Below are 16,018 nucleotides of genomic sequence, written 5' to 3'. Positions count from 1 at the left end.
GCTAGCACTGGAGTTATATATTCACATTTTTTTGGTTCTATTCAACATTCTAGCAGCCGTGTTTAGCACTAACTGGAGTTTATTTGGTGCTTTATCTGTGTAGCCGGAAAGTAGAGCATTATGGTAGTCTAATCTACAAGTGACAAAAGCATGGATGAATTTATCTGCATCATTATTGGACAGAAATGTTCTGATTTTTGCAATGTTATGAAGATGGAAAAAAGCTGTCCTTGAAACATTCTTGATATGTTCATCAAAAGAGAGATCAGGGTCCAGAGTAATGCCGAGGTCCTTCACAGTTTTATTTGAGATGACTGTAGAACCATCAAGATTAATTTTCAGATCCAACAGAAGATCTCTTTGTTTCTTGGGACCTAAAACTAGCATCTCTGTTTGCCGCCATCCACTTGCCGCCATCCACGTCCTTATGTCTGAAATACAGGCTTCCACGGAGGGCAATTTTGGGGCTTCACCATGTTTCATTGAAATGTACAGCTGTTTATTGTCCGCATAACAGTAAAAGTTAACATTATGTTTCCGAATGATATCACCAAGAGATAAAATATATAGTGAAAACAATAGTGGACCTAAAACGGAACCTTGAGGAACATCGAAATTTACAGTTGATTTGTCAGAAGAAAAACCATCCACAGAGACAAACTGATATCTTTCCGACAGATAAGATCTAAACCAGGCCAGAACTTGTCCGTGTAGACCAATTTGGGTTTCCAATCTCTCCAAAAGAATGTTGTGATCGATGGTATCAAAAGCAGCACTAAGGTCTAGGAGCACGAGGACAGATGCAGAGCCTTGGTCTGACGCCATTAAAAGGTAATTTACCACCTTCACGAGTGCAGTCTCAGTGCATTGATCTGAGCCTTGATCGTACAGAGCCTTTATGGACCTCTCTTTGTAGGTTACTGGAATTTGTTCTTATAGGACTGAACTCAAACTGATGCGTAAAACACTAATTTTGTCAATGGGACATTTGTGTGGAAAATCAAGTTCCACACACAGATCTTAAGTTAGGATTCGTCCTTAATTGCTCTTGGTTTTTACATTTAAATTTTTGTCATTTAGCAGACGCTCTTATCCAGAACGACTTACAGTAGTGAATGCATACATTTCATACAATTATTTTATTTTTTATTTATTTCCGTACTGGTCCCCCGTGGGAATTGAACCCACAACCCTGGCGTTGCAAACACCATGCTCTACCAACTGAGCCACACGGGACCTTTTTCTAGGGCCACTAGTCTTGGCCACTCTATCACTACTCTAGGTCAGTGGGCTGAAGGTCTATTCTCTGTGTATGTTTGTAGAGATGTGGTGCCAGCTAAAGGCTTATTCTCTGTGAATGTTTGTAGAGATGTGGTGCCAGCTAAAGGCTTATTCTCTGTGTATGTTTGTAGAGATGTGGTGCCAGCTAAAGGCTTATTCTCTGTGTATGTTTGTAGAGATGTGGTGCCAGCTAAAGGCTTATTCTCTGTGTACGTTTGTAGAGATGTGGTGCCAGCTAAAGGCTTATTCTCTGTGTACGTTTGTAGAGATGTGGTGCCAGCTAAAGGCTTATTCTCTGTGTACGTTTGTAGAGATGTGGTGCCAGCTAAAGGCTTATTCTCTGTGTACGTTTGTAGAGATGTGGTGCCAGCTAAAGGCTTATTCTCTGTGTATGTTTGTAGAGATGTGGTGCCAGCTAAAGGCTTATTCTCTGTGTGTGTTTTGAAGAGATGTGATGCCAGCTAAAGGTTGCTCCCCTGTATGTGTGTGTGTGTGTGTGTGTGTGTGTGTGTGTGTGTGTGTGTGTGTGTGTGTGTGTGTGTGTGTGTGTGTGCGTGCGGCTGCGCGTGCGTGTGCATGTGTTTCCATTTTATCTGGGGCAGGACAGCTAAAGTTTTCATCTGTGTGTGTCTTTAGGGACGTGGTACCAAGCAGTGTGTACACCTACCAGGTCCAAACCATCTCAACCCGCAGTGAGAGTGAACCCTCCCCACCCCTCACCCACCAGCTTGGGGCACCATACTGCGGAGACGGGCGCATCCAGAGGTAACGTGTGTGTGTGTGTGTGTGTGTTTGCATGTCTGCGTGCTTGCGTGTGAGTGTTCTCCCAGTAACAGTCTCCTGTCTGTCTGTCTGTCTGTCTGTCTGTCTGTCTGTCTGTCTGTCTGTCTGTCTGTCTGTCTGTCTGTCTGTCTGTCTGTCTGTCTGTCTGTCTGTCTGTCTGTCTGTCTGTCTGTCTGTCTGTCTGTCTGTCTGTCTGTCTGTCTGTCTGTCTGTGTCTCTCTCTCTCTCTCTCTCTCTCTCTCTCTCACAGGTCCCAGGGAGAGGAGTGTGATGATATGAACTCCATGAATGGAGACGGGTGCTCCAGCCAGTGTAAGAAGGAGCCCTTCTTCAACTGTGTCGGTACGTCCTCCTCAGCACCATCAACATGTCAAAATAGAGACATTTTAACCATTGTAGTTATTTGTCCCTAGAGTTAACATATTAGTTATACGGTATGTCACTTATGGTGACATATTTTCTAAATGTCACGGACACACAACCAATCGAATATGAATAACTGTTATTTAACACAGTGGCTGGTTCTATGACTTAAAATTAATTATTGTCCACAACTGACACAGTATGCATGCTTCAAAAGGTGATTAATTGGTAAGACACAGAAGAATACAATTTCCATCCCCATTGAGATCTCTGAGGGCGGAACTACACAGACACATTTTGCTTTCCATTCCAATTTGACGATTTCATTGGTCCCTTGAACTTAGCAAGGTTATTTTGATTGGCCAGCTGTTACGGCAGTTCCTGTGCCTCTTATCGGTAGGAGGACTCTCCAGTGTGTGTGGTTGAGAGGCGTATGAGTTGTGGGGAGATGTGAGTAACATGCTAGTCACACGCTGGCTCTGTGAGTGACAGCGGCGAGGCATTTGCTAGTTTCACATCTGTGTCTGGGACTTGTCCAAGGGCTTGATGCGTTTCTCATAAGAGCAGATGCCATTGTGTATCATGGTCATGTTGATGTCTCGCTGAGAGTCTGGAAAGGATTGTCGTTTGAAGAGAGAATAAACAACTTCATTCAGTGGATTGGATTCTCTGGCGTCCTCGTCAGTCACTGTTTGGTCAATAGATGGATGATTTCCTGTCCTCCTTCGAGTGATTATTTTTCTCTTCCTATCCTGTTTTTTCACACAATAAAAAGTCCCATTGTGTCATAGCTGATCTCGCCTCGTCGAGTGATGTGTTTGTATGTGCACGGCAGCGTTGTTTTCCGTTGACCGCAGCGCTCTGGGATATGTGTGTGACTGCCTGACATATTCCTAGTTTTTGTGTGGAAATCGGACACTATAATGAAGGGACCTTCTGTCTGTCGGTTTGCCTGTTGAACGAGCGGCTAACACAGAGCATGGTGCAGCCTGACGTGCTCTCAGGCTAGGGAGAAGGGACAGATACTGTACACATACTGTTGCCATAAGGGAATAAATTAAATGTGTATAGGCTGAGGGAAGTTGACTGGGTTCCCTTGTTGAATAGAGTCATGGTACTGCTTCACAGAACAGCTCTCGTTCTCTCTGGCCTCCCCCTCTTTATCTATCTATTCCCAACGTTATTCAGCCTCTTTCTACGTCCTTGTTTTCCTCTGTAACCCTTTCTTTCTTCTCCTCTCTCTTCTGGTTCATCAATTTTATCATCGTTTCCCTCCTGAACTCAATCACCTCTTCTCTCAGTCTCTCTGTCTCTCTTTCTCTAACTCTCTCTGTTTTTCACTCTCTCAGTTTCTTTCTCTCTCTTCCTCTCACACCTTTTCTCTCTCTACCTCTCATTCCCTTTCACTCTCCATCCGTTTGGAGTGGCAGGAGTGAATTCTATATGCCCCCTCTGCAGCCCCTCGTTTCAACATCGTCAGAGCAGAGTACAGCACTAAGCGGAGCAGAGGTGGGGAGGGCTGGAATTTCGAGGAGGCCCAGCCAACTTGGCACGGAATGCCGCCTTCCCCTTAACTGGAACCCCGACACTGTGAGAGCACACGCACATCCCAGCCTTCTCTAGCCCAGCTCCAGCCCCAACTCCAGCCCCAACTCCAGCCCCAGCCACAGCTCCAACTCCAGCCCCAGCTCCAGCCCCAGCTCCAGCCCCAACTCCAGCTCCAGCCCCAGCTCCAGCCCCAACTCCAGCCCCAACTCCAGCCCCTTCCCCAGCTCCAACTCCAGCCCCAACTCCAGCCCCAGCTCCAGCCCCAGCTCCAGCCCCAGCCCCAACTCCAGCCCCAACTCCAGCCCCAGCTCCAGCTCCAGCCCCAACTCCAGCCCCAGCCCCAGCTCCAGCTCCAACTCCAGCCCCAGCTCCAGCTCCAACCCCAACTCCAGCTCCAGCCCCAGCTCCAGCCCCAACTCCATCCCCAGCTCCAGACCCAGTTCCAGACCCAGTTCCAGCTCCAGCTCCAGACCCAGCTCCAGCTCCAACTCCAGCCCCAACTCCAGCCCCAGCTCCAGCCCCAGCTCCAGCCCCAACTCCAGCCCCAACTCCAGCCCCATCCCCAGCTCCAGCCCCATCCCCAGCTCCAGCCCCAGCTCCAGCTCCAGCTCCAGCCCCAGCTCCAACTCCAGCCCCAGCTCCAGCTCCAGCCCCAGCTCCAGCCCCAACTCCGGGTGGGATGTCTGGAAAAGCCATACTGGTGTATCCTCCTGCCTGGTCTCTCTCTCTAAAATAAAACAGAAACGATCCTAATCTGTCAAGTTCATCAGATAGTGTTACGCTCCTGGAGGCCCTACTCTTTCCCAGCCTTCCCCTGCAGGAGAGGGCACCCCTTGAGTGTTACTTTATTTATGCAGACATCCCATTTCTGTCAACTGAAACGAAAACAATGATGGGAGACAAGCGAGGGAAAGCTGGAACTGCTGAGAGGGCAGAGAGGGCAGCCATGTTTACACTCTGTGAGAGGGGAGGGGGAGGAGGTGAGAAGAGGAGGAGGGGAGAGAGATGGATTTTAAAATACTCCCACTGTTGATACATTGTACTCTTAGAGAGAAACTGATTTTTAAGTTGTGCAGCAATGGAGTTGTATCTTGTGGGATGTGTTTGCCACTCACTGTTGGTCAGTATCTGAGAGATCTGTCTCCGTGTTACCCAAGATGCCTTGTGTGCTTGAGGAAAAAGATCCCTTCGATAATGGACTCGTCCACTTACCAGTCCACAAAGCACACACTCTAACAAATATATATATATATATTCCATTTAGCAGACGCTTTTATGCATGCATACATTTACATATGGGTGGCCCGGGGAATCGAACCCACAACCCTGGCAGTGTAAGCACCATGCTCTACTAACTAAGGAACAGAGGACTACACAGTCAAACATTAAAAGTGTGATAAATGTACCTGTTTCTCAACTTTGTAAAGTGGGGTTCTTCCTTGTGTCACAGCTGGCCTATCAAAAGACTTTTAAAACCACAAATAGATCGAAAGTTCTGAAAAATCTATAGATATTTATTTTAAAACAGAGTATAAAATACCGACCATGCTAAAAGTGCTTATTTAAACAAATAAAAGCTTTTTATCCTAAACAGATAGCATGCCTAGCTTCCTCTGTCCCCATGTTGAATGCTCTCTACCAAATAGTTTTGGGACCTCATGAATAAAGCAGGAATAATCATTGAGGTGTGGTACAGTAGTGAGTGTGGCCTAAACATCCAACACAAGACAAGACAATAAATGAAGACAAGATCAACTATTAGCAAATGCAGTTGATAGCTAAAGTGCAATGGATAAGATATGATATATATATTGCGTAATCTGGGCCCAGTTCAACAAGTTCATTGACATCAACACTAACAGTTTTGAAACAGTTTTCAAGTTCATTCACATAAACACATTTACCTCCACACAATCCAAACGGTTTAAGAGCGAACATTAAGATTGAATCTCTTCACACTTCTCTCTTCTCTCCCTCCCTCCAGAGGAGCCCAGTATGTGTTACTTCTACGATGGTGACGGAGTGTGTGAGGACTTTGAGCGGGAGACCAGCGTGAGGGACTGTGGCCTGTATACCCCCAGTGGCTTCTTGGACCAGTGGGCCACAGCCGTGCACGTGTCCCACCAGGAGAGTCTCTACTGCCCTGGCGAGGTGGCCGCCGGCTACCCTGCTGTCACTAAGGTACTTCCTTAATGTTATAAAAAAAATCTTTACCCCTTTTTTGTGGTATCCAATTGGTAGTTACAGTATTGTCCCATCCCGTACGGACTTGGGAGAGGCGAAGGTTGAGAGCCGTGCGTCCTCCGAAACACAACCCAGCCAAGTCACACTGCTTCTTGACACAATGCCCGCTTAACCCGGAAGCCAGCCGCACCAATGTGTTGGAGGAAACACTGCACCTGGCGACCATGTCAGCGTGCACTGCACCCGGCGACCATGTCAGCGTGCACTGCACCCTGCGACCATGTCAGCGTGCACTGCACCCGGCCTGCCAAAGGAGTCACTAGTGTGAGAAGGGACAAGAACATCCCTGCCAACCAAACGCTCCCCTAACCTGGACAACACCGCCCCATGGGTCTCCCGGTTGCAGCCAGCTGCAACAGAGTCTGGACTTGAACCCAAGATCTCTAGTGGCACAGCTAGCACTGCAATGCAGTGCTTTAAACTACTGCTCCACTTGGGAGGCCCAGGTACTTCCGTAATGTACATCCTTAATCTACGCCACACCACATTATAGGTAGTGTTCAATAGGGCACTCAACAGAAAACATTGTAAACACTTTGCAACAAAATTGGTGTTTGTTATTGGACTAGTCCAGGTAGTCCCTCCATTTTTCAGAACCAAGTGGTTTTAACAATGACATGGTTTTCCATAAGTGGTTATGACAGACAGATAATGGTAGCCAATTTAATGTGTACATGCCAGCTCACATTACCTCGTTGAATATTTTTGGTACAATTATTTAGCTACTTATGAATGTCTGTATCTGTTACTGTGAGCTGAGTCTATGTTCAGGGGCTTGTAAGGTCACGAAGACAACGGATGTCTACACTTCACCTTGACAGGACCCCATGATGTCAGCATTTTGTTTGGGAGGTTTATTGCGCTTTCTCATCTCAGAAGTCTCCAGCTTTTCTTTTTGGGGGGAGGAAACTGAGCCCGAAAAGCTCTTGAAAACGTTATCTGATTCATTTTTGGCCCCGGGGTGTTGTAAAGAGAGAGCTGTCTGTTGTCTGAGGTGAAGTTTATAGCTTTCATTAATGTAATGCTTATGGAGGACAGGAGAAGATATCATTGATTCCACTCAGAGACTCTGGGGCCATTGATCTGTTGCTGTCTTGGGACACAGGGAATCACTGAGTGCCAAAAACACACTACACAGAGAACAACTGCATTAGGTTCTGTCTTATTGAACCTCTCTCTGCTCTACAGGCCGTTACCACAATGTTATTAGATTGGATTTAATGATTAACAAAGTGTTATTTAATTGGAGGCAGGCTTATTAAAGGACCCCACCAAAGGGCAACGTAACTCATGTTCTAGAGTGGAAAAGCTTGATCAGGTTCCACCTCGGAAGAATGACGCAGGTTACTTATACATATTAATGAATTGGGGGTGGGAAGGAACGTCGTGGTGATTTCTCCCTTCAAATAGGGCACTGACAGCTATCAGTGTAGCTAGCTAGCATGCTAACCTTATCTAGCTAGCTAATGTTACCTGTTGTTGCTGTATTGTTTATTTTTACTACACCATATTCAAAAGATTTGCCAGCTTGCTAGGGATATGGCTGGCTATGGCTGGAGCTGGGTTTGTCATAAGCATTTAAGGGAAAACTTTTCCAACAGATGGAAACTAATATCTTTGACTTCACTAATATAGTTGTGGCATTTAGCTGATTCATTGTGACTGTGAATCAGCTAAAGAAATAGTAATAAGATGAATCTCCGGTAATATGGATAACTGTTGAAAGGTTGACATGCGTTTTTCTTCATTGTATTGGACACGGACGGTGCAACCTTTGGTAGGTAGGCTGCTGGCAGGCTTTGGCTGCAGTACAGAAAAGCCAAATCAGCCCGTGCTCATAGTTCTCATAGGGGAAGTGAAATGATAGTCTACAATGACTTTGCTCAAGATGCACAACGCAAATGACATGTAACATCACCCTGAGCACATCAGACACAAAACACCAATACAAATGTGACAACAGCACAACAAAATAGATAAACAAGTTCCTTGAATTTCTTTTGCAGCTTCCTTTTCATTATAGGACAGACACTTGTGGTTTCTAGCTGCACCAATCAAAGCAGTGGAGTGTGTAGTGAAACAGTAGTGAATGGTAAAAACCATTCATCTTGGGGCGACGGGGGGAGAGGGGTTCCAAAATGAAATCATATCACGCAATTTTACAATTTCTAAAATGATCATATATATTTTTTAATACAGACTAGCAAAAAAATTATAGCAAATTGACAAATTATGCAATGGATTATGATAATTTTCTGGTAAAAAAATGGAGGCGCAAAAACATACGTTTGAATTTGCTCCATGGCTCAGGCGGCCAAGTGGACGCACGGCTGTTTGGCTCAGCTCAGTCGCAAAGAGGAAGAAGTTTGCAGCTGTTTCTGATTAATAAACAATGTCATAAAATCCAGCCCTGAAGCGAAATTTAGTCTGGAAATTATTTTCACAGTATATCATAACAAAACGCACGGCACTGACACGATTTCCATGAATGTCCCACTTCGGATTTCCCACTTCAAGCCCAAATATATCATACTTTGAATAAAACAAATACTCACTAGCTAGGTGTCCACCCAATTAGCGGCAGATTTTCATGCAAATATTCTAAAATCTGCATAAACAAAATACATACATTTTCCCTCCAGAGATGTATTTACATAAAATGGATTTGTTGCGGATAAAAGTCTGTGCATGATGACATAGTGCACATGAAAATTACTTTTGCAGTTAAATTCCCATGTACTGAATAAAAAATACGAGTTTAATGGGTTTCCATCGCATTTTCAACTCACTGATGGTTTTGTCACACAAATGTTTGCGTTATATACATAGCAAATGTGCCAAAAGCTCAAAAGCTCATCACCTTGCACTTTCATCACCTTGTTAAGTTCATCATCATTTATTTCATCTATAGCCTAAGAAACTGTATGCTTTCCTGAGTCACAATGAGGAGAACCACGCAACATATCATATTACTTCGATATGATGGCTATTATATGTGTTTCCACTGATATTTCTCACATAATTAAGTTTACCGACACAATAAGAGCCCACTCTAGCATATTTTGTTTTGTTGACATTTTGAGGGAAACCTGGTTAGTGACTTAAATCGTGTGCAGCATCGTGAGTAACTCAAAAAACAAGTGCCGCTGTTGTGGTACTTTAATGTGTTATATGATTGGACATAGTACAGGGAAAATGGACTGGTATGTAACGGACATTTTTGTATTATTAGTATAATATTATACTGTATGTGACAATTTCTGCCCGATTGACAGAGATCTTACTGTAAAGCCAAAACAACATTTCAAATAGACAGGAATCATCTTACAGACTTCAAAAAGAGTGGCATATATCCCACTGAAAGTATTGGGACTAGAAGCACTTCAGTGTGGTCCTTTGCAGCTCAGTTGGTAGAGCATGGTCCTTGTAAGACCAGGGTAGTGGGTTCAATTCCTGGGACCACCCATATGTAAAATGTATGCACGCATGACTAAGTTGCTTATGGATAAAAGTGTCTGCTAAATGGCATATATTAATGTTTTCAGAACTGTTTTTGCACAAAGAATGTAATTTAGTCTACACAGTGTTTTCAATACAGAGAAAGGTGGCCTCTCAATACAAGTGTTGAGCTCCTTTTGTGACGTCAATGTTCATACTATCTACACGAGCTCACAGCTCGATGTGTGTGAGAGAGGAGACAAAGTGTGTTCCCACCAATGTAGTTGCATAAGAAGCTATTTTCCCTGAAGACCCAGCAGAGCAGCACACGTGCTCCATAAATGATTTCTACTGTGAAGAACACAGTGCCCTGGGTCAGCTTGAGATGGTATCACTGCCAAACTGCAAGGCCACCTACTGTAGGCTACACACACACCATCACATACACACACACACACACTGTACGCATACACACGCATACACCATACAACAACATCTGAAGCTATCCAGGAACAGCAGCAGCTACAGTAACAGCATGTGTTCACCCTGAGTTAAGGACCTCGTGGTTTCAGTGTTTTAAAACACTTGGATGGAAACGCTGGGTTTAGTTGAGTTCATCTGACATGCCTTTACTATTGATCGTTACAGTAATGCTTACTTTTCAGCACATGCCTCCTCACCCTGTCAGACTTCCCTCAGACTCCCCGTGCCCTCCTGCCGCACCTTTTCGGAGATCCTTCATCCAGACGTGGCACGCACTCACTCTATTTGATCCTGGCCTGTGCGCTCAGAGATAATATCTCCCCCGGTCAAGATGACAATAAAGCTGTCTCACAAAATTACAGTACCCAGCTACCTCTTTGTATGGACTGCACGCCCCACACACAATATCCCCTGCCTTCCGTTCTCTCTCCCCCAAAGGTGGGCACAGGAGATGACACGTTCTGATTTCCTGTCTACTGTAACCAGAGCACCTAGGGTTTATTGGTACCAGAAGCGACTTCCACAGACTTGAGTTTGCTCGTTAAAGTTTTCCCTCCATGCAAGGCTGATTGGGGCACTGTCCAGTTCTGCTTCCCGCTGAAGGTTGCTACTGCACTGTACCGAAGCAATGTTGTTCATATAGGTGTTTTTGGCAATGTTATGTGCTGTAACTAGATAGTTACACACAGGTGTAACAGCTACTTTTCCAGCGATGTTGCTGATACATAGACTTTATTGTTTTCTTTCATGACTTTTCAATGTTTACTGTTTAGTGCAGATTTCACTTGGACATAACAGGTTTACCAGAAACCTACAGTTTCCCACTGTACCGTATACATTGTATGTACTATCTACGCTTTGAGGCTGAATTTCACATGTCATGGCTCAGAGCTGTGAGGTCATGGAAACGAGTTTGGAGCATGGAACCATGGGCGCTTCTGATCTGGATCTTCAGTGGTAAACAAGGGCAAGGGCCGCCCACCAGCCAGCAGCCCCAGTGGATCGTGGGTAACTATGTTTGATGTCAGGTAGTGTGGGTGATGGTGGAAGGCTCCTGGCTCCAAACCCTCTTGTTGATTTCTACCACGCTTGTTGTGTCCCTCACCGTGGTCGGGGCGGTGTCGGGCCAGGTGGGGTTTCAACATTTCAAAGCACGGGGAGGCAGGGTGTGCGGGGACCAGAGGGAGAGAGCTAGTGATAGGAATCAGTCAGGATGCATGAAAGGAACAACAGACGTATGGAGGACGAAGGCACTTGGGATGAGTTGGACCTGGTTATTCATGGAATCTGATGTGGACTGGGGTTACGGAGGGTCTATCTACAGGCAGGCCAGACGCACACAGGCAAGCATATGTCTGCACCTGGTTAGATACAGTAAATTAACTTCTTATAGGAAGTTCAGGGCAAACTTTTGCCAAGCAAGTCGTTGGTGGATCATTCTCATCCACACATCTGCACCACTGAGCTAAACTCTGCCAGCTTCCTCCTTCCCTCCGTTTGGGTGAGCAACAACCTTCCAGCACCAGGCCATACATAAGTACATAAGAAACACATAATTTCCCCTGTCAGTCTGGCCTGTCAGTCTGGCCGTCAGGGCCAAAACCGGGCTGAGAAATGATATAACGCAGCATGCAAAGCCTTGTACTTAGGAAACAATATATACACACTGCCACTGTGTGTAACAGCAGAGAGCTGAGTAGCCTGCAGTCTTTCTTCTTTCAAGAAGAAATCAGCGATTAAGAGAGACACGCATCTATCAGCGGCTACCGGGTCTGCCTGTTGACTTTTATAGCCCAGCGCACTGTCGGAGGGCAGGGCCCGCGCGCTGTCGGAGGGCAGGGCCCGCGCGCTGTTGGAGGGCAGGGCCCGCGCTCCGTTTGATTTTCTTTCCTAGTTTTTTTCTTCTCGCCGTCAGTTTTATCATGTCGGTTGCACAGTGTGCCGGTTGTGCAGGAGGGTAACTTACTCCATCCAGAATGAATGTGGAGGTGGCGCTCCATTGAGATGTCTTGCACTCTGAGAATGTGCAAACGGGATGGAGGGACAGACAGAAGAAGACAGAAGGAAATAGAGAGAGTGTGAGAGAGAACAGGAAAAAAATAAGGCACAGAAATAGGATGTGAGACAGAGACAGATAGAGAGAAATAGAGTAGGAAAGAGAGGGAGAGAGACAGACATAGAGAAAGAGAGAGTAGGAAAGAGAGAGACGGACAGAGAGAAATAGAGAGTAGGAAAGAGAGAGAGAGAGCGAGACGGACAGAGAGAAAGAGAGAGTAGGAAAGATACAGAGAGAGAGAGAGTAGGAAAGGGAGAGAGAGAGACAGACAGAGAGAGAGAGATGGACAGAGCAAAAGAGAGAGTAGGAAAGGGAGAGAGACGGACAGACAGAGAGAAAGAGAGAGTAGGAAAGGGAGAGAGAGATGGACAGAGAGAAAGAGAGTAGGAAAGAGAGAGAGAGATGGACAGAGCGAAAGACAGAGTAGGAAAGGGAGAGAGAGAGATGGACAGAGAAAAAGAGAGAGTAGGAAATAGAGAGAGAGACAGACAGACAGAGATATAGAGAGTAGGAAAGTGAGAGAGAGAGACAGACAGACAGAAAGAGAGAGTAGGAAAGAGAGAGACGGACAGAGAGAAAGAAAGAGTAGGAAAGGGAGAGAGAGACGGACAGAGAGAAAGAAAGAGTAGGAAAGGGACAGACAGACAGACAGACAGACAGACAGACAGACAGACAGACAGACAGACAGACAGACAGACAGACAGACAGACAGACAGACAGACAGACAGACAGACAGACAGACAGACAGACAGACAGACAGACAGACAGACAGACAGACAGACAGACAGACAGACAGAAAGACAGACAGACAGGAAAGAGAGAGTTGGAAAGGGAGAGAGAGACGGACAGACAGAGAAAAAGAGAGTAGGAAAGAGAGAGAGACGGACAGAGAAAAAGAGAGAGTAGGAAAGAAACAGAGAGAAAGAGAGAGTAGGAAAGGGAGAGAGAGAGACAGACAGAGCGAAAGAGAGAGTAGGAAAGAGAGAGAGAGAGAGAGACAGACAGAGAGAAAGAGAGAGTAGGAAAGGGAGAGAGCGAGGCGGACAGAGAGGAGAGGAAGAAGGCAGACAGTGTTTCTTTGTACTGTGTGCTTTGCTTTCGTCACCAGCTCTATTCCCTTCACTAAAGACCTCAGACAGTTTGTTAATGGATTATGTCTGCTGTCAATTTGATCCTAGCGAATAATGTCTACACCCAGTAACACAGGGAGGAGCAACGCTTCAGATGTGCATTTTATGGAAAATGCCATGGCTTAGAATTAACATTTCAGAACAAATAATGGACACTAATGCATAAATTGGCCAAACCCCAGTTTCACACCCCAAGGACAGCCCTTATTTAATTATTTTAAACAGATTCAAAGTCATCACAACTCTGCTTTTTTATTTAATTAAAATACAATACAGACACAAGAGATATAATTAACTTAAGCATTAAGACAATTTGAGGGTTGATAAGTGTTAATGATGATACAAATCTGCCTCCTTGAACATTTGAAATGTGTTTCTTGGCCAATTCATCTGTAGTGCTAGCTTCATCTTTCCATTGAGGAAGTGGTACGACGTTAGGGTTAGCCATGTATAGATGCATATAGAAGACCAGTGTTTGAGGGTCTGCTTTGGGAAGTTTACGTACATGAACATGTGTTTTTGCTTTCCCATGGAACACATGCATGCACGCACGTTCACACACACACCACACACGTCACATACCGTCCGCACAGTCTGTCCAGCAGCAGCTACAGTAAGTCGGCCATGCTTCATGTAGGATTATAGTCGTGGTCCCCAGAGGATTCATTGTACCACTCCTGTCTTTGTGCAGCACTACATAATGTTCACACAGTAACACCATGGGATATTTATTTTAGCTGGGTTAATTGGTGAATTGGGCTTAGCACTAGCAACCAGCAACGCATATTACAGTAAACCATTTAATGGTGAGCCAGGTGATTTCTCAGGGGATGGATGCTGCCCAGCAATCTCTGACGCAACCCTGGTCCAGAGCCCTAGAGAACCCCAGTGTTTTATCATGGATCCCAGGCAGACTACAGGATAACATTAGTAGCAGTCCACCCACGCCACAAATAATCACCAGCATATGATTCTGAGCCCAGGCATTTAGCATGTTAGACCATGTATGTGCACGGAGCTATGGATAGAGATTCCTTCTCGCAGGCAACTAAGACAGTGTGGTCCCTCAGGTAACTCACCGTTTACTAGAAGAGGAAGAGAGAAGAACATGAGAGAAGAGGAGGAGGAGGATGGGCAAAAAGTGTCTGGCTAGTAAAAACAAGGAAACAATCACCGTGGTTTTGTGCCGAGTCCCAGAAGTGCAGTGTGCGCAGGCAGCAACACACACACCAAAGCCCATCCAGTAGCTAACAGCTCTGTGCTCTCGGTGAGGAACTACAAGGAAGGGCATGTTTCCCTCACACTATAAACCCACTCCAAACCACACTCCTCGTCAGGCTTGCGGCCAGTGACATAAGCATGTGGTAACATTAAAAAAGCCCCGAATGGCGTTCCGACGTTCTCCTGTTTCAATTATCATTAAGGGGACCATCTGGAATCCCCATCAGGTCGGGTTCTGGAGGTATCAGCAGCCCTCATTTACATTTCGAGCTGTTAACACGTAGGTTTTGGCCGCAGGGCCGAGTGTTGGACGTGTTGAGTGAGGGACATTTATGTGCCAATGGCAGCCTGACAGAGAAGGCCATGCCCAAGGAATCCATCGCCATTCTGAATCCATCTGCGATCGGCTGGTTGGCCTGGCACTGGTGCACCCACCCACCCTGGTCCTGTGGTCGTAGCACCAGCCACTGCTTAGGTCTTGACAGATGAGATCAGGGGAGTAGGTAGACCACACTATTACTTTGCCCTCAGCTCACTCGCTGGGCTGCGGCTAGAGCACGGCCTCCTCTCAGTAGGCCGTATAAGACCCGTTATTAGCTCAGTAGCCAATGGGACGGTGTGCCTGGCGGTAAGGGTGGGGCCGGGGAGCCGTTTCTCCTCGGTGACAGGACATTACCTCACACGTCAGGCGCTTACCAGCATTCCGCTAAATAATGGCGGTTTGAACCTCGCACAGGACTCGACCCGCAAATGTCTCACAGATGCTCGCTTCTTCCACCCTGATGGAGCTCTTATTTATGCTAACTTTCACAAAACAAAGCGGGGATGAAGAAAAAAGAAAAGAAAAAGAGGCCAAGCAGCTGTTTACTGGATGTGTTTCGATGAAATAAATAAACACATTTGGGAGCAGTGGCCAAATAAGAAACATCCGCTCCCCAAATGTGCCGTAATGTGTGTTGAATCCAGTGTACTTAGGGAGGGGCAGCCGGACGTAGAGGAAACCAGCGGTAGTCAGCTAGGGCGGACAAGCTCCAACAAACGCCGTGTTCCAAAGCTGCACTTTTCATGACCAATCCTGAGAGGCCAAACAGGGTCACCCCTCGCACTGAATAGGCCTTTCATAAGCTACGCAGTACACAGGAGCAGAATATGGACCCTTCTGTTGAGAAGCAACATAGATGTTTATGGCTTGATTAGATGTCATTCATACTTATGAATGAAAATATTTGCAGAGAAGTGTATACAAGCATGGGCTATTTTCAACTCATAAACTGAGTCCCAGAGATGCTGCATGTACTCTCCTCTGCAGGATGGCCATGAGGTTAGAGAGAGAGGAACTGTGAGATCATCCTGCAGCCAGTTAACATGTTGTGAGTGGGCTGCTCTTGGGTGGCTGAGGTTACTGTTGGGTTTGGGGTTACGCTTGGGGCCTCTCCCTCTTTCTCTCTTCCAGCTAGCCTGACTGTGTGTT

General features: G+C 46.0%; 1 protein-coding gene across 2 annotated transcripts in view; it reads left to right on the top strand.

Moving 5' to 3' along the window:
• Positions 1-16,018, top strand: part of LOC106565903 (pappalysin-1) — a 125,708-nt gene that overhangs the window by 44,825 nt on the left and 64,865 nt on the right. For both annotated transcript variants that reach the window (XM_045691089.1, XM_045691078.1), the window contains exons 8-10: positions 1,918-2,046; positions 2,315-2,406; positions 5,960-6,156. In XM_045691089.1, the coding sequence (XP_045547045.1) occupies positions 1,918-2,046; positions 2,315-2,406; positions 5,960-6,156 (418 nt within the window). The remainder of the gene's footprint in view (positions 1-1,917; positions 2,047-2,314; positions 2,407-5,959; positions 6,157-16,018) is intronic.

Source organism: Salmo salar, chromosome ssa01 (assembly GCF_905237065.1).
Source record: "Salmo salar chromosome ssa01, Ssal_v3.1, whole genome shotgun sequence".
Classification (NCBI taxonomy): domain Eukaryota; kingdom Metazoa; phylum Chordata; class Actinopteri; order Salmoniformes; family Salmonidae; genus Salmo; species Salmo salar.
This window is presented reverse-complemented; position numbering and strand designations above follow the sequence as displayed.